The sequence below is a fragment of the Crocodylus siamensis genome, chromosome 10, assembly GCF_052110815.1.
Source record: "Crocodylus siamensis isolate JL-2025a chromosome 10, ASM5211081v1, whole genome shotgun sequence".
Classification (NCBI taxonomy): Eukaryota; Metazoa; Chordata; order Crocodylia; family Crocodylidae; genus Crocodylus; species Crocodylus siamensis.
This window is the reverse complement of record NC_143404.1, coordinates 35,706,672-35,728,679: the sequence shown is the minus strand read 5'-3', so window position 1 is coordinate 35,728,679 and position 22,008 is coordinate 35,706,672. Positions and strand designations below refer to the sequence as shown.

The window sequence follows — 22,008 nt, the reverse complement described above, 5'->3', positions numbered from 1 at the left end:
TTTGAAAATTAGCTTCTCAGTTACAACTGGCATATTAAAAACCAAAGGAGGAAAAAAAACAATTGACATTTTTGAGCTCCTTGTTGAGGGCAGCCAAGTGGCCTAATTTTCTAGTTCTGGCAGTGTCTGTGTGCATGTAAAAGGGATTGTATATGCGTGTGTGTGTGTACTCATGGGTATATGAGTGTGTATGAATACCTAGGGGCAAAATTCAATTTCATTTAGTAGATAACTAAAGTGCAGCTTGTGACCGATTCTGAAATACCTAACTAACACATGGAAAAGAATTTATTAACCCTTTAGGAGCCCCTTTATTGCCCCCATTATAGGAACAAAGAAATGTCTGTGCATCTCCAGAGGGAGACCTTGTCTGGCTAGAGCTGGGTGATAAATGGATTTTTTTTCAAATGAGCTGAAATATTGGGGAAAATATTGACTTGACTCAAATAGAAACAGAAATTTTCCAAAATTTTTTGAAAAAGAAAATTTCATTTTGCTTAAGTCCAAATATTTTGTTCAACCTGAAATGAAATGCCAAGTCAAAACATTTAATCAGGAAAAACTGTCAGAGAACACTTCAGCATTTCCTAAATAAGACATTTCATTAAAAAACGTTAAAACGTTTTGATATTTTAAAAAATATTTCCTCCATATTTTGGCCAAAACTCTTCACAGAAATGGACCCAATGCATGAAAGAGTCTCTATATTTCTAGCAGATTAAATCTGTGTGTGTGTGTGTGTATGTGTGTGTGTGTCTTTATGAGTGAAGATCTGTGTGTTTGTGTGTGCATGCATATATAGCAAGGGCGGGCAGTTATTTCAGGTGGAAGACCACTTACCCAATTTTGGCAAGCTGTTGAGGGTTGCATGGGTAGCTCTGCCCCTTGACAGGTGCGCCACCTGGTCACCATCTTGAGACCAGTGTCCCAGGGCCAGCACTGGTGGGGCTCAAAGTGGGGCACAGGCTGGCAGGGGTCTGTGGAGCCAGGCTGGGCTGCACCCGCAGGGAGAGGGGGAAGCTGGCCCAGCTCCGTAGAGCCCCTGCTGGCTGGGACCCCGCGCTCCTGCCACCCTGCTCTGGGCCCCACCAGCACTGGCCCTGGGACATCAGTGTGGGCCCCATGCTCCCGCTGGCTGCTGCACTTGTTTACTCCCAGTGCCCCACCAGCCCCATGGTGCAGGCAGGGGGAATCATGCAGCCCTGACCCCCTGTGGTCCAGCAGGGAATCAAATCAGGGGACCAATTAAAAGGACTGAATCAATTCGAAGCTCTCTGAATCAGTTTGGAAAAGATTCAGAGAGCTTCAGTGAGCAGGGAGCTGGACCCGGCCTCCATGCTGGTAAGTAGGGGGTAGGGGCGGATGAACTGGAGGAGGGGGATGGGACCATGGGGGGACCCCTGCCAGGCCCCATCCCCTGCTTGCTCTCCCAGCCCTGCTGTGCCCCTGACCCCCGCCTGCTTCCCCAGACCCCCCATGGCTGCCCTGTTCGCTCCAGCTCCCATTTGTTTAAAAGAAAGCCCTCATTCACTGGGTGCTGCCAGGTGGGGGGGTGATCTCCACTGCCCCCTATGCGCTGCCATGAGCCCCCCGCCTACTCCTGCCCACTCTCCCAGTCCCCCTCATGGCTGCCCCACCCAGCCCCAGCTCCTAGCCCTTTAAAAAACCAAACAAACAGAAAAGCTCCAACTCACCAGCTGCTGCAGCAATCTCAGGGCTTCAGGGGCTCATCACAGAGCCCCCCATGTGGCATGGGGCAGTGGGGATCCCCCGCCTGGCAGGGCCCAGTGAGTCAGGACTTTTTTTTTTTAAAGGACTAGGAGCTGGGGCCAGGCGGGGCAGCCATAGGGGGTGGGAGGTCTGGGAGAGTGGGTTGGGGTCTGGGGGCTTGTGGAAGAGCCCCCTGTGCAGTGCAGGACAGTGGGGGGAAGCGGGGATCACCCCCCCACCTGGCAGCAGCTGGTGAGTGGGGGCTTTTTTTTTTTTCTGAAGAGCTGGGGCCAGGCGGGGCTGGGAAAGCAGATGGGGGGTGGGGCCTGTGTGATTCACAGATTTGGCAGCAGCCTAATCTCTGAATCAGATTCTGCTGAATCAATTCGGGACAGCAATTCAAATCACCAAATCAAATCACTGTCCCCTGAATTGTCCGAATCCGAATCTGAAGCAAATACTATCCGCTAAGCACAGACCTACTGACCATGTCTTCTGCACTGTTCTCTTTTTGTTTCCGGGCATCAGTCACTAAAGGAGCAAGGGTAAAGGGGCCCTTCTTGCTTGCAGGCTGTGCAAAAGAAAAGTGGACAACCTCATACTTTCTTTAGCTTATTCCACATAAACTTCCTGATCAGACATTCATATAAGGGCCAACAGTTCATCGTAACAGTACCTACCAGCCTAAATCCAGAGGCAAGGATCACTCCATAGGTGATCATCAGGGATCCTGGTTTTCTTTGTTTAAAAAAATCACAAATTCTGTGATTAAAAACCCCCACGATCCATGTTTTCCCACAACTAAAATGAAATGCTACACTATATACAGGTATTAGATGAACCCAATGTTTTATTGATATATTTGCAATTTTAAAGAAATTTGGAGGCCTACCAGTGCCTCAATCACTATAATCAAATTCATTCTAAATACCTGTAAATTCTGGCATTTGATTTTGGGTTTTTTATCATGAAGAATCAGAGCTGTCCCTGCCCCTTCGCTCACCATGACACGGGGCCAGCTGTGGCTGTCCCCCCTCACTGCTTTGTCATGCTGAGCAGCCCTAATATGCTGGTGCACTGCCTATGCCATTGCCCCTGACTCCGAGCCACGGCTCGGAGCACCCCCAGCCAGGTCATGAGGCGCCACATGGAGTTGGGAGTGGGGCTTAGGGGTCTGGGAGCTCAGGTGGTGTTTTCGTCGATCCTCCCAGCCTCGGGCTATGGGCTGAGGAGGGAGAGGAGGATCCATGCGGTGAACCAAAGACTGTGGCGCTGGTGTTATCGGGAAGGCTTTGGCTTCCATGACCACAGCCCGCTCCTTGGAGAGAGAGGCAGCCTCCTCCCCCTGGGGAGGAGGCTATTCTCAGCCAGGCTGGCTGACCTGCTCCACCGGGCTTTAAACCAAGCCCGCTGGGGGATGGGGGGACCACTGCCCCTGCTGGCCCGCTGAACGGCCCTTGCAAAGCCAGCGGACCAAGGCACTTAAAGGGGCACTTAAGGGAGCCCATCCCTGCCCCAGCCCTGGCACAATCTGTGGGCAAGGCAAGGGCCCCCAAGGGCACACTTGCCTGCCTGTACACCAATGCCAGGAGCCTGGGCAACAAACAGGACGAGCTCGTCCTCCTGCTCAGTGCAAAGAAATATGATGTCATTGGGATAACGGAGACCTGGTGGGACTCCACCCATGACTGGACCACGGGTATAGAGGGCTATACCCTGTACAGGAGGGATCGTGTTGACAAAACGGGCGGGGGTGTAGCTCTCTATGTCAAGGAAAGCTACATGTCCCTGCAAGCTGATGTTGGCGACCGGCATGGACAGCTAGAGACCCTCTGGGTAAAAATTCATGGGGAATTTGGCACAGGGGACACAATGGTGGGAGTCTACTACAGACCTCCCACTCAAAGTCCCGAGCTTGACCAGGAGTTCGCCCGGGAACTGACTGAGGCCGCTTGCTCCAGGACTTTGGTTGTCATGGGTGACTTCAATTACCCAGACATCTCGTGGGAAGATCACTCAGCAAAATCTGAGCGGGCGCAAAGCTTTCTCTCGTGCGTGGATGACCTCTACCTGACTCAAGAAGTCTATGGGCCAATGAGAGGCAAAGCGCTGCTTGACCTGGTACTGGCTATGGGGGACGACCTAATCGGCGACCTAGTGATTGATGGGAAGTTGGGTGACAGCGACCATGAGCTGATCACCTTCACCATCCGCAGTAAAGCTGGCAAGTCAGGCAGCAACACAGAAGTCCTTGACTTCAGAAAAGCTGACTTTGACAAGCTCAAGAGGCTAGTCAGTCAGGCCCTCAGGGACCATGACCCCAGGGAGTTGGGAGTTCAAGAAGAGTGGCTGCTTCTCAAGGAAGCGATCCTCAATGCACAAGCTAAATCTATTCCAACACGGAGGAAAGGCAGCAAGAAGGCACAGCAGCCCCCCGGCTCTCCAGAGACCTAGCGGACCTACTGTGGCTAAAAAGGAAAGCCTACAAAGGATGGAGGACAGGATTCACCTCCAAGGAGGATTACTCCACACTGGTCCGGTCCTGCAGGGAGCAAACCAGGAAAGCCAAGGCTGCAACTGAACTCCAACTAGCTTCAGGCATCAACGACAACAAAAAGTCCTTTTTCAGATATGTGGGGAGCCGGAGGAAAAGCAAGGGCAAGGTTGGACCCCTGCTAAACCAGATGGGGCAACTGACAACTGACGCCCAGGAAAAAGCCAACCTATTAAATAGGTACTTTGCATCAGTCTTTCACCAGTCACACGGGATGCTATGGGACAGGGAAATCTGGGTGAGGGGAATCCCCTACCCTCCATCAATGCTGACCTCATGAAGGAACACCTTGAGAAGCTGGATACCTTCAAGTCAGCTGGCCCTGACAACCTGCACCCCAGGGTACTCAAGGAGCTGGCGAGCGTCATAGCCCAGCCCCTGGCACGGATCTTTGAAAACTCCTGGCGCTCTGGTGTAGTGCCCGAAGACTGGAAGAAGGCCAATGTGGTGCTGATCTTCAAGAAAGGGAGGAGAGTGGATCCGGCTAACTACAGGCCCATTAGCCTGACTTCTATCCTGGGGAAGATCCTAGAAAAGTTTATTAAGGAGGCCATCCTTGAGGGACTGGCCCAGGCTAACATTCTAAGGGACAGCCAGCACGGGTTTGTTGTGGGTAGGTCTTGTTTGACCAATCTCATTTCCTTCTATGACCAGGTGACCTATCACCTGGACAAGGGAGAAGAGATTGATGTCATGTATCTTGACTTCAAAAAAGCTTTTGATCTGGTATCCCATGATCACCTCTTGGCCAAACTGCCCAGTTGTGGCTTTGGCTCCACCACGATCCTCTGGCTGGGAAATTGGCTTCGTGGTCGGACCCAGAGGGTTGTGATTGATGGCAGTCACTCATCGTGGTGCCCTGTGACCAGTGGGGTCCCTCAAGGCTCTGTCCTGGGACCCATACTGTTCAACATCTTCGTTAACGATGTGGACATTAGAGTCAGGAGTGGACTGGCCAAATTCGCCGATGACATCAAACTTTGGGGCAAAGCATCCACGCCAGAAGATAGGCGGGTGATCCAGGCTGACCTGGACAAGCTCAGCAAATGGGCAGACGAGAACCTCATGGTGTTTAACACCAAAAAATGCAAGGTTCTCCACCTTGGGAGGAAAAACCTGCAGCACCCTTATAGGCTCGGCAGTGCTACGTTGGTTAGCACTACAGAAGAAAAAGACTTGGGGGTCATCATTGACCACAAGATGAACATGAGCCTCCAATGTGATGCTGCGGCTAGTAAAGCGACCAAAATGCTGGCGTGCATCCATAGATGCTTCTCAAGCAAATCCCGGGACGTCATTCTCCCCTTGTACTCGGCCTTGGTGAGGCCGCAGCTGGAGTACTGCATCCAGTTTTGGGCTCCACAATTCAAAAAGGATGTGGAGAAGCTTGAGAGAGTCCAGAGGAGAGCCACGCGCATGATCAGAGGTCAGGAAAACAGATCTTACAATGACAGGCTGAGAGCCATGGGACTCTTTAGCCTGGAAAAGCACAGGCTCAGGGGTGATCTGATGGCCACCTATAAGTTTATCAGGGGTGACCACCAGGATCTGGGGGAACGTTTGTTCACCAGAGCGCCCCAAGGGATGACGAGGTCGAATGGTTATAAACTACGGCAAGACTGTTTCAGGCTGGACATAAGGAAGAATTTCTTTACTGTCCGAGCCCCCAAGGTCTGGAACAGTCTGCCAGCGGAGGTGGCTCAAGCACCTACATTGAACACCTTCAAGAGTAAACTGGATGCTTATCTTGCTGGGATCCTATGACCCCAGCTGACTTCCTGCCCTTTGGGCAGGGGGCTGGACTTGATGATCTCCCGAGGTCCCTTCTAGCCCTAATGTCTATGAAATCTATGAAGCTCCCCAGCCCTACTGGTGCCTCTCTCTCCTGACCTACAGCCCCCTAGGCCCTGCTGGTGCCTCTTACTCCCAGCCCACAGCCCCCTAGCCCCTACTTGTGCCCCTCACTCCCCTCCCACAGCCCTGTGGCCCTGCTAGTGCCCCTCATTATCTACCCACAGCCCACTGGCCCTGTGTTCTTCTCTCTCCATCCATAAACCCCTGGCCCTGCTGGTGTCCCTCACTCCCAAACCACATCCCCCTGGTATTGCCAGTGCCCATCTCTCCTGATCCACAGTCTCATGCCCCCTCCATCCAGCCCTGCTGGAAGGGGCCCCCAGCTGCCAGAACTATGCTTCCCCCCAGCAGCCCTGGCTGTTGCCTGTGGGAGGTGGCGGCTGCTGCAGTCTGAGCAGAGCGTGGAACCTGGCTCCCCCTCCCACACGGGCAGCACAGCTGGAGCAGAGCACATGGGGACAGGGATGGCTGCTGCAGCCTGCCCACTGCGGGCTTAGGGCTCCCTGCCCTGCTTCTCTCCCCCTGGGGGCTCCATGGCCCAGCAGGCAAGACACAGTGTGGGATGGCAGAGTGGGGTGTGGAGGTTTGGTTCCATGCCAGGAGCCCCACACCACCATTGTGGGTCGTCTCCTGCCCACCTGGCAGTAGCAAGGGGCACAGCTTCATGCCACCATCTTTGCTGCTGCCGGGCACGCAGGGGGCACCCCTCCATGGTGGCACAGGGCTACCAGCAGCAGCAGCAAGCCTCCCTGCCCCTCTCTGCCCCAGGGGCGATGCACAGGGGGTACATGCGGGTGCAAATGCACCCCTGAGCATGGCAGTGCATCCCCTAGAAAAAGGCAGTGCCAGTGGTGTCTGCTGGTGGCAGCTGCAAGTGGTCAACAACCCTTGGTCAGTGCTCACTCCATCTCACCCCACCACCAACAGCACTGGCAGCGTCTGCGGGAGCTCCTCACTGACCGCCACTGGGCTTCCACTGCCACGCTCCTGCCACCACCATGCCCCCGCAGCCACTGGGGGTAGCAGTCATTCATGCTCTGCCCTACCCTGCACTGCCGCTCTGGCTCCTGCCTGCTGGGCCATGGAGGCCTCTGTGGGGAGGGCAGCAGGACAGGGAACCCTGAGCCCACAGTGGCCAGTCCACATGCACCCCTGCCCCACGCACAAATCTGAGGAGTTCGTGCCCCCCGCAGGCATGAGTACAGTGGTGGGGAGCCAGCCACCACTACCCTCTGGATGAATCACTCACGGCTCCGTTCTGTTCCCTTCCTGGGCCCTGCAGGCACACATTCCTGCCGGCTCCAGGCCCCATCCACCACCCTGGCTGAGCAGCATTTGCAGCCCCTGCCCTGCTCAGCCTCCTCCCACCCACATTACAGGGGCCTCAATCCCCACCCCAGCTTAACTGTGTGGAGCTGCAGGAGCTGTTGTTCTCATGCTGCCTGGCTGCCACGTGCGTGTGTGTGTGCACACATGCAAGTGGTGCCTCCTGCCTGATCGCCCGCCTCCCATTCCCTCCAGCCCCTTTTAGGTTGGAACTCTGCCAGCTTGCAAAGGGAAACCCACTGTTTCCCATGTTTTTCTCCTTTAAAAAAGAAAACCCATGTTTTACTGCATTTTTCCATGGCAAACAGAAAACCCAGATCCCTGGTGATCATGAAGTATGGTACCAGACCTCTCTATGCCATGGGTCAAATTAGAAAAACCTTTCTTTCCAGTGCCAAACAGGGAATCCACTGTCTTAGCCCTGGAGAGACTGATCCCTCCAGGATGGGCTAGAGGTTCTTCATGGAAAGCTTGCATTGACTAAGATTTTAGGATGTCACAAGCACTGACACCTATCCAGTGCTAATTAGTTAGTTTCCTTGTGTTGTCACAGAGGTTAAATGACTTGCCTGAGTTCACCTAATAGAGCCAGCAGGGAACCTGGAAGGCAAGTATTTTTGGGAAGGGTAGGACAAAAGCAGTCCAATGCATGATGTCATTACAAAAGTATCACTAAAGAACATGAAAAAATGTGACAAAGGGAATTTACCAGATTTCCATGACTGTCTATTATTTCCCTTGCCATAATTCCCACCCTTCATTCAGTGGAGTCTTCAAGAATCCAGGTTACTTGTTTAAGTGACACATGTCAAAGAAAATCTTGCTCTCAAACTTCCTTATCTTCACAACTAGCAGCTGTGTCACTTCTAATCTAGTACAAATGTATTTTGTTTTTAAATGTGCACTGTAATGTACATTATGCTCCTTCACATAAAAGAGACAGAATCTACATTCTTGTCAAAGGCCATTGGCATTAAATGTACAGTTACACATATACAACAGTTTGGGTGGATATATTTGTGCCCAGCAATGAATTCCATTTGCTTTTCTGAACACTATTTATGTTTGTAACAGTCTTTGTGAATTAGTTTATCTATTTTGTATACAGAACCTGGCACACAGTGAAGAACTGTGTCTAAGAAGGTATGACATGAGCACAGGCCCATCAGTGTTTAATAGTCCTTTCTCAGTAAAATAGTAGTCTTACTACCAACATAACCATTGCCTTTTAAGGGCTCCCTCCCAACCCAAAAGGACTGAAGCATGGAAAATCCACCCAGTAATAGACTAGTTTTAGACTTGATGCTCTATAAGCAAAGGGAACCAGGCCACTGCTGGAAACAAAAGACACAGCTGGAGGAGTAAAGACAAAAGCGGTTTTGTCCTTGCCAAGAGTAATGGCCAAACCCAAAGATTCTCAGGAGCGATGAGGAACCTGACGGGGAAACTGCATTCAGTTGTTTGTTGTTTTGTTACTCTCAGATAGTACAGGAGAGTTAAGTGTGTGTGTTTGAGAAGTTTCTCACAAAGCCTCTGTTCCTTATTTTATCTGCCAAGTTTCCATGAAAAGTTTAACTACAAACCACAGTGCCCATCGGGGTGGAGCTCTAGGAAGCATGCATAAGTGACTGGGGGGGCGGGGGGGAGAATGGAAGTTATAGTGCTTGTCTCAGACCTTAAGGCAAGTGAACTAAGTAGTCCCTTGCTTCAGGCAATGGACCAGTCATGGAGTCAGCACCCCAAAAGTGGCCAGTATCAGAGACAGGGTCAGAATTTAACCCAGACAAAGCTGTCTGAGAAGTGTTTAGATCCAAATGTTGGGTCTAATAGATTAGACTGATGGCAGTCTGCAGCCACTGACCTAACGACTTACACAAGTATGTTATTACTGACTGCACAGCATAAGCCAATGTCACCAAGTAACTGTAGTGTGTCATGTTCTGGAGAGTGCCCTCCTAGGAAGCCAACTGCACACAGTATGTTATGTTCCATGTATTGTACATCTTGTCCTGTGTTTGACCTGAGCACTCTCAAACATTTGAAAAATACCTGCCCCTGCAAATTAGTGTTCCTAAATCAGAGACTTGATTTGCTAGCATTTTAGTTAGTGAATGTACAATTGTACATTTAGTCAGTGAATGTACAATTTACCATAAGAATATTCTTTCTGGTAATTGGCTAAGAAAGGGAGGAGCTGCTTAGACACGTATACCAGTTTCTTATTAAGTGATTATAGTATTGTTAAAGAGACACTTGTTGATCAATTTAGGTTTGATATATAGAGCCTGAGTTTGCCAGATGTACTTGTACTGAGTATTGTTTACTCAGAAAAGCAGTTCTGAAAGCACTGCTCAAAAGAAAATAATTTGATCCTTACATTTTTAAGAACAAAATTTTCAAATCTATTGCCAGGAGAATCATTCCTGTTCAACTGCATGAACAAGCAAAACATCTAATTCCAATAGCAACAACTGCAACGTTACATGTCCCTTTGCAGTGGCTGTTACCGAGAGTCCTATCAGGTGAAATTCCAGCTCTTCAACCTCCTTCCTCATGGTCTAAAGCCCCATCATCTAACTGCACTTGTGCAAATATCTTCTCCTAAGGTCTGTTTTCCTCTCCGTGGAAAGCAATAATGTCTCAACTAAATGATGAAGCTGTCAAACTCATGTTCACAGGGTTGTCCAAACTTCTGCTTGCCAACTGTGCTCTGGGCATTTCATTTTGCATTACTTTTATCTTGTACGCAAAGTCCAAACATCTGTCTGGTCTCATCTGTTTACTGGGGATAACTTTAATAAACATTTCAAACAGAAACCCCCTCCACCTACTCCAGGCTGTTTTTATAGTTTGCTGGAATAGTGAGCACAGATCAATGGGAGTGCCAACATGTTCATTCACTGGGAAGAGGAAGTCGTTCATATTGCAAGTGTAGCTATTGACTCTGCAAAAAGGGATGACAAATACAGGCAACCCCCGCTTAATGCTGTTTCGCTTAGCGCTATTTTGCTATAATGCTTATCTTAAATTGATACCTGATTTCACTTAGCGCTCAGCAAGTTTCCCTATAACACTCACGGTCACCATCTTGGGTCATTAAAAACACTTGCGGTCGCCATCTTGGGTCATCAAATACATTGTTTCGCTTAATGCTCATTTTGCTTAATGCTCAGTTTTTCAGGACCCAATTAGGAGTGCTAAGCGGGGGTTGTCTGTATATTAACAGAAATGTTGCATGTGAAATATTGCATCATGCTAAGAAACTCCTGTGCACTACCACCATCTATAATGCCTTTTAGGGCTGCGGCAAAAAGAGAATTGAGTTGTCCAAAGCCAATTCTTTTTTACTTGTAAAACACACACCTGAAACATTTCAATGGGGAAGAGAGAGGGCATTTTTATTTTTCAGGGTTTTTTAATTTACCTTACAATTTATTCTTGAAAAGTCATTTTTAAAATTAAGATTCAAAATATTCTGTTTTGATAACAGCAAAATGAAATATTTTGACATTCCAAAAATGTATTTTTGTGGCTAAAATTATACACCAAGTTTGCCACAAATTCAAATAGTTTTGTTGTCTCAAATTTGGAGGTTTTTGGCAAAGTTGTGCACTTAAACATCACTCATATGTGCCTCCTTTTGCTGTGCTTATCACCACCTGAAGAGTGGACAACTCCTTTATGTAACATGGCATAACATCCGTTAATCATTTATTAACCACATTTTATTTTTGAATGTCCCCTTACGTGAGGCATGACTCTTTCAGAAAGTTGTTCATGCTATAAGAGTCAGTACCCATCAGCAATTTGCAAAGTACCAGCAGTGCTCTCCCAGCCACTAGTGATGCCCAGTCTGCAGTTTGGGACCTCAGATCTTGTCTACAGCACATATACATTTCTGGACGCACGCGGTGAGCAGGGTACACTACAGTGTGTTGAGTTAGGGCAAGGTGTCAGAAGAATCAGGTACCTTCTGAAGTGCTCTCCTCTGGGTTGCACTGGCAGTATCTCCGGGAGAAGTGGATCAGCACACGCTCCCGTTCTTGGGTTTCTCCCATCAGAGGGAAAGCTTTTAAGAATGTTCTGCAAATAGAAAATGGCATTTAAGTTTAAAGGTCTAGAGGGTTAGGGCCAAAACTGGGGTTTTGTCCATGTTTTCAGGCATTGCACCTAGTAGCTGTGTGAAAAGGTTGTGTGTGAAACTTTTAAGAATCAGATTAAACAGATACTTATCTGTGATGGTTTAGACGGATGATACTACCATGAGCAGGAGGCTGAACTAGATGACCTTGTGAGGTCCCTTCTAGCCGTACTTCCCTATGATTCTATGAAAGCTGGAGCCCAAGTGCTCAACCTGATCTATGGGAAGGGGGAAATATGCTAAATCCTTGGAGCAGTTTTGGAACATTTTGGTCTGTGGAGCACTGCCATGGACTATGTACCCTTTCACGCTGCTTTGCACTCTGTTGCTCTCTCTGTTTCTCTTTGTATCTTGTGTGCTGCAAGGCAAAAAGTCCTCAGGCAGCTGGGCTCTGTGCCATGAAAGGGTACATACTTCCAGCTCAGGTCCCTGAATCCAAGACTACTCTTTATATAGTGGAATGGGCCTCAGCTTTGCTTCGAAGAGTTGTAAAGCCCTGCAGTAAACTGGAGAATTATTTAATTCACTCTTGTTTTCAAATGAGAGATGGGCTCCAACTAGAATGCTAGATTCAACCCCCTTCCAGCTCTGGGAAATGTGGATTCAGTTCTGCATACCAGGCCCATTTTCAGAGGAAACATATTGAGCTGATTATTACGTCAAGGTAAATATTTAACCACAGCTTGTATTCTTGTTGCAACAACAAATCTGTCAGTCTCCAGCTGTCATTTCATGTACAACCAGACATCAAATTTTAATTGAATCAAGGGACCTGCGCTTCATGAGAAATGGGTGAAAAACACATGGACCACTTGATTTAATCAATTTAATATCAGCTTACCTGAGTGCTTTGTCAAGTGCCAGTCCAGTGAAGTCAAAGAAGCTGAGGTATTCTTCTGCTACCAACTTGCTAAATTCATTACTGTAATTAAAGAAGGAAGAGTCAGTTAATTCAGAAGGGAGAGAGACACTTTAAAACAGGACCATCAACATTTCATCTGTATCATACAACTTTTCCCTTAGGTGTTTTCAGAAATATTTTTGTATCTAGAAGTCAGTTCTCCAGCCTTAAATTCTTGAAAGGAGACTTTCCAAGACACAAAAGACAGTAAGATGGGCAACTCCCACTTAAAGTCATTGGGAGAGACATGACAACTCATTTGCACCAATGGATTTCTGCCCTTGTATTGCCTACATACAGACCCAGAAGTTTCTGGGACCTAGTGGTCTCAGAAAAAGCCTCTGCCATTCAAGCTAAGGTAGCTAGTGACAGGGGGTGCTTGTACATGTGATGGGTTTAGTACTCAGGATTTTATTCTATGCCACCTAAATTAAACAGTGGGTTTTTAACTGAAACCCATCATTTCAATTTTTCTGTCATGTTATAGAGAGGGGCCCAATTCTTTTTTTTTTTGGTGCTGGATCCTGCCTGCAGCCGGGGGTGAGCTGCCAGTGGGCCAAGCAGCCCCTGAACTGCGAGGGGCCTCGGTCCTTCCCTCTGCAGTGGTGGTGCTCTCTGAGACTGCCCAGGCGGGCTAATAGGGGGCTGGGTACTGCCCCAGTTCATAGGCAGCACCCAGCTGATCCAACTGTTCCCCGAGCCAGCCCGCTGGAACCCCACTGGGTGCTGCTCCTCAGGTGGGCTCGGGGAACAGTTGGATTGGGCAGGGTGCTGCCTCTGAGCTCGGGCAGCACCCAGCCCACTAACAGCCCACCTGGGCGGCCCTGGGGGGCACTGCCACTGCATGCCAGCAGCTCAGCCCCTGGCCGCAGGATAGGCAGGAAGGCTCCACTCAAAAAAAAAAAAAAATAAGAATCAGGCCCCTCACCACTTCTACCTTCAGCAGCCTCTTGTGGCCGGTAAGATGGCTGGGGCTGCCCAGGAATGGGCTGGCATGCCCCTGGAGCAGTATGGGTAGGTGGCAGGAGGGTAGCTGTATTTGCTGGTGGCCAGAGAAGGTGGCGGGGATGGTGCACAAGGTGCTGGAAGCCTGGGCAGGCTCAAGGAAGCATTGGATCGGGTGCCTCCAAGCTGAGGCAGCACCCAGCCAGCAGCTAACCTGGGCTTCCAGTGCCCCTCACACCATCCCTACTGCCTTCTGTGGCCACCAGGAAACTCAGCTGGCCTCCTGTTGCCTTCCTCTGCTGCCCCAGGGGCAAGCCAGCCCATTCCCATATGGCCCTGGGCATCCTGCTGACTGCAGGAGCCTGCTGAAGGAAGAATCAGTGAGGAGCCTGATCCTTTTTTTCTGCGGCTGCCTGCCTGCCTGCCTGCAGCTGGAGGGTGAGTTGACAGTTGCATCATTGCAACTACATACAAACAGGATGTAGTTTAGTTTGCATTATGCAAACTCATTTGAAACCCCCAAAACTCATGCACGTGTACAGCATGACACCATTAAGCCACATAAAATGACATTTTTGTCATATGTACACGGTAATGGTGTCACATGTACAAGCGCCCAGGTAGTCTAAATCAGGGTCTTTTTCTTGCAAGGGCCAGCCACTAGAGGGAGACATGATTATATGCAGAAGGTTGATACAGTGTGCTTGTTGAGCTTGTTCTGAAGATGTCCTGTATAGGTATATATATGCAGAGGTACACAGCTAGGACCTAGAAAATACTAGCACAAAACCGTTATGCCCATTATGTTCAATGGGTAGGAAAAAATGCTGGTGGAGGAAAAGAAACATAATAAAGATCTGTGGTGATGACAAGGTGCGGTATCTGGTAGGGGTGAAGAAAGAATTAGGAGCTGAAGGAGAAAAGAAGTTTAGGAAAGTCCTCTCTCCCAAAGTGTGAAGCTGACAGTGCAGTTCTGTCTCTAGCACCAATACATTTAATTAAGAACAATTTGCTATATCGTGTTTTAATTTTCATAGACTTGTGGACGCTAAGGGTAGAAGGTATCAATCAATCACCTAGTTTTACTTCCTATATAACTCAGATCACTGAATTTTACTCATTTACTGATGTGCCAAGATGGAGAACCCATCACATCCCTTGGGAGATTTTTTCAAATGGTTAATCACTCTTACCATTAAAACATTTGTGCCTTGCTTCTAATTGGAATTTTACTCTCAGCCACTGGTTTGTCTTGTGTCTCTCAGCTAAATTAAGGAACCCTTTGGCATCCTACATTTTCTTCATGGAAAAGTACAGATACACTGTAGTCAACTAACTTCTTGATCTTTTTGATAGGCTAAACAGGTAAAGCTAATTAAATCAAACTTAAATTAAACTCCTTCTGGAGGCCGGGCCACTAATTGCTGCTGAGAGGGCAAAAGAGGTTTCTGGGGAAAGGCAAAAAAGATTTCCACTAAACCCAGTGGGTTTAGGGGAAGAGTATCCAGATCATGGTAGCTGTTTCAGCACCCCGGGCAAAATGCATTTTGCCATCCTCCTTCCTCCACATTCTTCTAGTCAACCACCAAAACTGAAGAGTGGATGCTGAACATGAATCTGCTCCAGAAATGCTAACCCTCCAATTCTGCTCTTTTGGGTAATTCCCCAGCTAGTCCATAGGACAGACAGCCACAATCCAAGAAAAATCAGAGAACCATAAACAAGGATCGGAATAAACAACAAACAGCAAATCCTCTCAAAATCAGAATGAAGAAAAAAAAGGAAAAGCACCTCCCACTCCTCTTTATGAGAAGGACATTTCTCAGGGAACGCATACAGTACACATTTCCCATAAAGTTCCTTTGAAAGATTTTCATAGAATAAGATGCAATGTGATATCAATGAGCCATATGCTGATTACAATAAGCTGTTGCAGAGTATTACAGGATATTGATGCATGTTATAGATATTGGGAAGCTCTCTGCTGCAATATCCCCAGCTGCACACCAAGGACCAAATCCTATGCCACCTATTAGATGCATAAATGGACTTAGATGGCTAAATGTACTTGGTTCAAGCCCCTGAAAATCCAGTAATACATCTTAACTTTTGTAATATATTGTCATCCTACCCTTAAAAATAAATCACAAGGAAGAATCAAGGAAGAAGAGGACCTATCCACTTTTTGTATTGACACATTTTCAGGGACTTAAGCAGGGCAAAACAGAATCCGACTGGTTACCTAAGTCCATTTATAAGCCTAATAAATTGAATAGAATCTGGCCCAATGCATACCATGTCATGGCCTATTGTTGCACAACTGTGGATGATGCCCAGTAAGAGGCAGGAAGAACATAGTTCAGCTTCTAATTCCCAGCTTCAGTTTACAGACCCAGTGAAAAACCAGGCATTTTAACTTGAAAAATGTAGCCAAATTGCCATGACAGCCACTGAGGGGAGATAACCAGGGGACCTATTTAACTTGTAGAGGGTCAACTTTCACTGACTATAGGGTTTCATTTTAAAGCAGGCTCCTCCTGTGTCTACAAAACATCAAGAAGATGTCACTGTCAGACTTGCAATTGCAGCTGAATCTAGTGCTCCATTTCCAGGTCCTGTCCATTAAAGTCTAATGACCTTTCAGTCAGGGATGGAGGAGGAAAAGCAATGCCATCCAGCCCCGAAGGGCATCATTTGAAAAGGCTTTTGATACCCAAGTAGCTCATCAGCTGTTTGATGGTGCAATCATATCATGGCGTTTAATATGACTTTGCAAATTAACAAGAGAGTCTTTGGGGATAATTTAGCCAGAAAATAAGCACTACAATCTAATTATAAAAAACCATGCTGAGTCACATGCAATGTTATTCTGCTGTGAATTCTAGGACAAGATTTCACACAGACTCCAAAGTCCAGGTCAGAAATCTGCCTGCCGTTTGGGCAGCATATAGGGCCCTAAATGGCTCTGAGGAGACAAGGTCAGAGTCCCCTGGTGTAGGCACTGCATTGGGCAGCTGTAAGTGGCCCTTTCATAATGACAACCCCACTTTCACATCATGACATGGGGTGTGTTTGAGGAATGACCTAGAAGACCATTGGGAAACATTAGGGGGTTTGGCAGGGAGGAGGAACCTGCCTGCCACTACTGCTGTCCCTAGCTTAGCCCAGCTGGAGCAGAGCAGGAGCAAATCTGAACCCTCCCCTCACTTCCCTGACATTTGGGAGCACTCAGAGAAGTAGGTAGGGAAGGGGAGGTGCCTCTGAGCACACAGGGGAAGGGAGGAGGGGTTTTTATCCCAAGTCAGAGTTATAAAAAAGTTGCTCCCACAATGTCATCTACTGAATGAGTGCTTGCGTCCATGCCACCGCACCCCGCTCTGGATCAGCCCCTGCTTACATTACAACTTTCTTCCCAAAGCATTCTACAAATGAAACAAGCTGATATTCCAACAAGAAACAGGAATCCCTGTGCACATTGGTGTAATGCAGCTATTTCTGGAATAAAACTCTGCTCAGAAGCTACTCCCCTAGCTCAGGAGATCCGACCGTCTGTCAGTAAAAGAAGCCACAATTTATTTTATCAGTGGATGCATTTATTTTTAATATTACAATGATGCCAAACCTGTGCTCTAGGCACAATGCACATAGTAAATACCACAGCTCATCACAATAAACAGGAGAGATTTATAACGAGAAATGCAATCCCTGTAGAGTTATCCTTAAACAAAGACGTGAGCTCCATTTCCCAATCACTTTTCCTTTCCCTCCTGGAGGAACCTGGGAGAGCAGGCAGATCTTGCAGCATGTACTAACATCCATCAAGTCTGACATTAGGTGGGTCAAAACAGAAAACATACTCAAAAGCCCTGAAGCCCCAACCAGCCCCTTCTTAACTAAACCCCAAAACTATTCACCCCAGTCTGGGAGGACTGCAAATAAGAGCTACCAAGCAGGTTAAATATGGTGGGGGCTCCATTATGCCCCTTTCCTTTCTTCATTTCTGTTTTATTACTTGCCCCACTTCACTTAGATGACCTGTGGCAGATGAACTCCAACCAGGCTCCCAGTGAGGTAGCTGAAGACAGCCAATCCCTGCAAGGCAACAGAGTCCATGTTAATGGGCAAACAGGTTTCTGTGGCAGCCAGCACTCAATCATAGAAGATTAAGGGATTGATGTTAAGCCCATGGAAGTCAATAGGAATCTTTCCAGATTCAGCCCTAGATCAATGCGAACTGAGGAACAGGGATTCATTCCTGGCTATACTTTACACTACACAGGGAACTTACTGAAGGGCAAGCAATGAGACTTCCCTCCCGAGGCATAAGGATGCACTGGGCTGATGTGCCAGCAAAGCAGACACTTACATAAGAACTGTATGCCACATTACATACAGTACACACAAGCTTGCTGCTTTTGCCCCTATATAAAGTTCTCTCCTTTTGCAAGACAGCAAATGTTAGAACAGCCTATTAGACTGTATTAAGTCACTAACACTCCTATGCTAGACCTGGGAACAGAACATGGCTTTTTCCACATATTTCTCCCCTGGATATCTTGACCTTCTTTGAATGAATATATACTATACTACACTCTTTTAAAAACCATTACTGAATAATACTTTTCAACATAACCAAGTAGTTATTTCCCAAGCTCACTTTTTTGCACTGGATTCTGAATCAACAAAGATTTCCTTTCAACAGCAAAAAATTCAGGTTGATAAAATCTACTTACATGCCAGAGAAGATGACTTGCTACACACGGCTTTGGTTTCAAGGATGTGCCTTTGAGGACCCTCTGACATAGCCCAGGACAGATGACTTATTTGGTGTGGTGTTTGCTCCATGGCTGTAAAAGTGGTTTGTAAACATACTCTTTACTGGTGCAATGGCATTCTTGCTTTATGGCAGGTAATACAAACACCTTGATTCTGCGTCCAGTAGGTTTCCTGATTAGAGACTGAGACTTTGTTGTAGCATACAATCCATTGGTGCTTCTTCTTACCATTCCATGCCAGGGTGGGAGTTAGCAAGAGAAGGGGAACTACAGATCCCCAGAACTCAGGAGAGGATGAGAGCTGATCTGATGCTGCAGCTATACGTTATCATTTTTTCTTTCAGTGAATAGTTTATTCACCAAAAGACAATGCTGTGGGGACTAAAACAGTTCACAACATTTGGGTTGAATTTGATCCATATTTGCACCTGAAAAGAAACCATTTAAATGTACAAAAATTGAAATATTTGGGGCCAGATTCTATTCCAACTATTAGGCTCCTACATGGACTTAAACATCTAAGTGAGATTTCTTTCCACTCTGTTCATATCCCTGAAAAACACTTAATGCAAAAAATAGCGTGTGGGTCCTCCTCCTTCTCACTGGTCTTTTTGACTCAGTCTTAAGGGTCAGATGAAAGAGTGTTACAAAGGTAGACACAGTAATGGATTTTCAGGGATTTGAACAGGTTGGAGTAGTATTGCACTTAGGCAGCTAAGTCTACTTAGACACCTAATAGAATGGAATCTGGCCCTTGGTTTCCACATTTTCTAAGTGAAGTGCTGTGACTTTTCATTTTTGAATGATGCTTTTGTTTACTACATTCTCAAATTTAAAACAGAAAGGGAATAAATTGGATTTAGAAACCTGAAAACACAGTGAAGTGTTTTATTTTGCCAGCACTCAAAGCAAAGTATTTTTGGTTTTTAGTTTGGCAAAAACTGAAAACCCTTCATATACCTGCTTGCAGTGCAGCTCTTTAAAGGGCTTGTATATATATCAATGGTAGTTTTCTGCATCTTAAGGGGAGAGATCCACTGACCTAACTGGAGTGGAACACCTGACCAATAGGGCTGCGCGAAACTTCGGGTGGTGAGTGGATTCAGAGGAGATTTGGCCCAATTTGGTGGTTGCATCTCTGAATCTGAATCGAATCAGGGGATCATTTAAAAGGCCTGAACTGATTCAAAGCTCTCCAGATCTTCAGAAAAGATTCAGAGAGCTTTGATGATTCAGGCAGTCCCTAGTGGTTGCAGCAGGGAACTGCAGCTGACTCTGAGCTGGTAAGGACTAGGGGCAGGGGACCAGGGGGGGAGCCCTGCCAGCCACCCCAGTCCCCCCGCTCCCCCACCCCCTGCCTGTTCTAGCTCCCAGTATTTTAAAGAAAAGCCTCAGTTCTCACTGGGTACTGCCAGGCGGGGGGGAATCCCTGCTGCCCCCCACTGCATTGGGGGCTCTGCATGAGCCCCCCTGACTAACTCCTCGCTCCCCCAGGCCCCCCCATCCGGGCCAGGTCTGACCCTTCAAGAAAAAAAATGAAATTAAAAAAAAATGAGAAAAGCCCTGGGACACACCACTCCTGCAGCAGCCTCGGGGCTTTGGGGGCTCATGCAGAGTCCTCCACATGGTGCAGGGCAGCAGGGGGCAGTGGGGATTGCCCCCCACCCCCCGGCAGCAGAAGTGGTGAGTCCTGCGACTTTTATCATTTATTTTTTCTTTCTTAAAGGGCCAGAGCTGCCCCGGGTGGGGCACCCAAGGGGTGGGGGAGCTGGGGGAGCGAGGGCGGGGATTAGGGGACTTGTGCAGAGCATCCCATGCAGTGTGGGGCAGTGGGGATCACCCTCCCCCACACTGGCTGGCAGTATCCGGTGAACCAGGGCTTTTTTTCCCCAAAGAGTTGGAAGCTGAGACAGGTAGGGCAGCCATTGCTGGGCTGGGGGAGATGGGCCTGGCTGATTCAGAGATTCGGCAGCAGCCAAATCTCTGAATCAGTTTTGGCCAAATAGATTCGGGTGTGATTTGAATCACCAAATGAAATCACTGTCCCCCGAATCAGCTGAATCCAAATCTGAAGTGAATACTAGCCACTAAGCACAGGCCTACTGACCAGTGCTGTCTGCTACACCTTGTGCTGGCCCTTATGCCAAAGTTGGATACAAAGGGACAGGACAAGAGAAGCAGGCTGTGCATGAAGTTTGGTCTTTCTCTTCACACCGTAGTCAACCCCTTTTGATGATCTCAGTGTGAGTGATACAGTCATGAGTAAGGAAAGGAAAAGGGAGACAGGCATGACAGAGTAACAACTAGAGAAAATAGCATGAGAAGCAATGCTTAGCATAATTGCACAGACAAAGTGAAAGTGGAACTGTGATGAACAATATAAACGATAACTGCTCTACATCTGAAAATTGTTAACAGCGCTTCTTGTACAGCAGCAGCTGTACTGAGCATAAATGGTATTTCCTGTAGCCTCAACACCAACTCCTGCTGTTAATTTTCTAGAAGGGACAACCGAGCCCCTGAGACCTGTCCTGGACTAAGTTGCTTGAAGATAGTCAATGAAATGAATAGTGATGAGAGTTTTGCTGGTTTCTGCCCTACCACCCTCTCTCCAAAGCAACCGGTTTTTCTCTGTTCCTTGGTGGTTGCTTACAACAAATTTCAGTGTAACTTTAAGTCCAGATCTGTATTTCAAAATATAACTAGACTCTTGTTCATTTCAGTGGTCTTGTTTGGGCTTAACTAGAGGCAAGGGCCTTTGATCATGGGGCAAGGACATAAAGGTGTTTATGAATGATTGTCTGTGAAATTCACATTCTGATCCTCCTCTAGACTTGAACATCCCCAAGAGTTGAAGAGCTTGGATTTAGGTGTTTGGACAGATGTTGACTTCATAAACTGCTTTTTATTTGGAAGGTTTTCCAAACTCCTGACTAGAACTGACTCTAAAGCAAGCCCAAAAGGTCTCTAAAAGCAGTGCAGGATTATGACATGCTGAGGCCCTAAACTATGTCCAGCTTAAGAGGCCCCATATGATAAAAATAATCCAATGTATGTATATTATTGTTATATTAGAATGAAAATTGTCCATATTTAGAGAGTCATTTTCCCATATCTCCTTTATTTAACAACTGATTATTATAAAACTTGATATTGAGTCAGTTTTTTTTCTTATTTAGAATCCCCTCATATTGTGCCATCCTAAGATTCATAGCTGTTAGGGTCAGAAGGGACCTCAATAGATCATCGAGTCTGACCCCCTGCATAACCAGGAAAGTGTGCTGGGTTCAGATGATCACAGCCAGATGCCTATCTAACCTCCTCTTGAAGACCCCCAGGGTAGGGGAGAGCACCACCTCCCTTGGGAGCCCACTGCAGATTTTGGCCACTGTAACTGCGAAGAAATTCTTCCTAATGTCTAATTTAAATCTGCTCTCTGCTAGCTTATGGCCATTATTTCTTGCAAACCCTAGGGGCGCCTTGGTGAGTAGAGCCTCACCAACTCCCTTTTGCGCCCCCATGATGAATTTATAGGCAGCCACCAGGTCTCCTCTCAACCTTCTCTTGCGGAGGCTGAAGAGTTCCAGGTGCCTTAGTCTGTCCTTGTAGGGCTTGGCCTGCAAGCCCTCAACTGTACGAGTGGCCCTTCTCTGGACCCTCTCCAGGTTATCGACATCCCTCTTGAAGTGTGGTGCCCAAAACTGCATGCAGTACTCCAACTGTGGTCTGACCAGTGCCCGATAGAGGGGAAGCATCACCTCCTTGGTTCTGTTTGTCATGCATCTGCTGATGCATGATAAAG

The 22,008-nt window shown here is 47.5% G+C and overlaps 1 protein-coding gene across 2 annotated transcripts in view; it reads right to left on the bottom strand.

The window, feature by feature from the left end:
• Positions 1-22,008, bottom strand: part of PSD2 (pleckstrin and Sec7 domain containing 2) — a 210,305-nt gene that overhangs the window by 77,025 nt on the left and 111,272 nt on the right. For both annotated transcript variants that reach the window (XM_090020441.1, XM_090020442.1), the window contains exons 5-6: positions 12,427-12,507; positions 11,415-11,527 (exon numbers count right to left, since the gene is read on the bottom strand). In XM_090020441.1, coding sequence (XP_089876567.1) covers positions 11,415-11,527; positions 12,427-12,507 — 194 coding nt within the window. The remainder of the gene's footprint in view (positions 1-11,414; positions 11,528-12,426; positions 12,508-22,008) is intronic.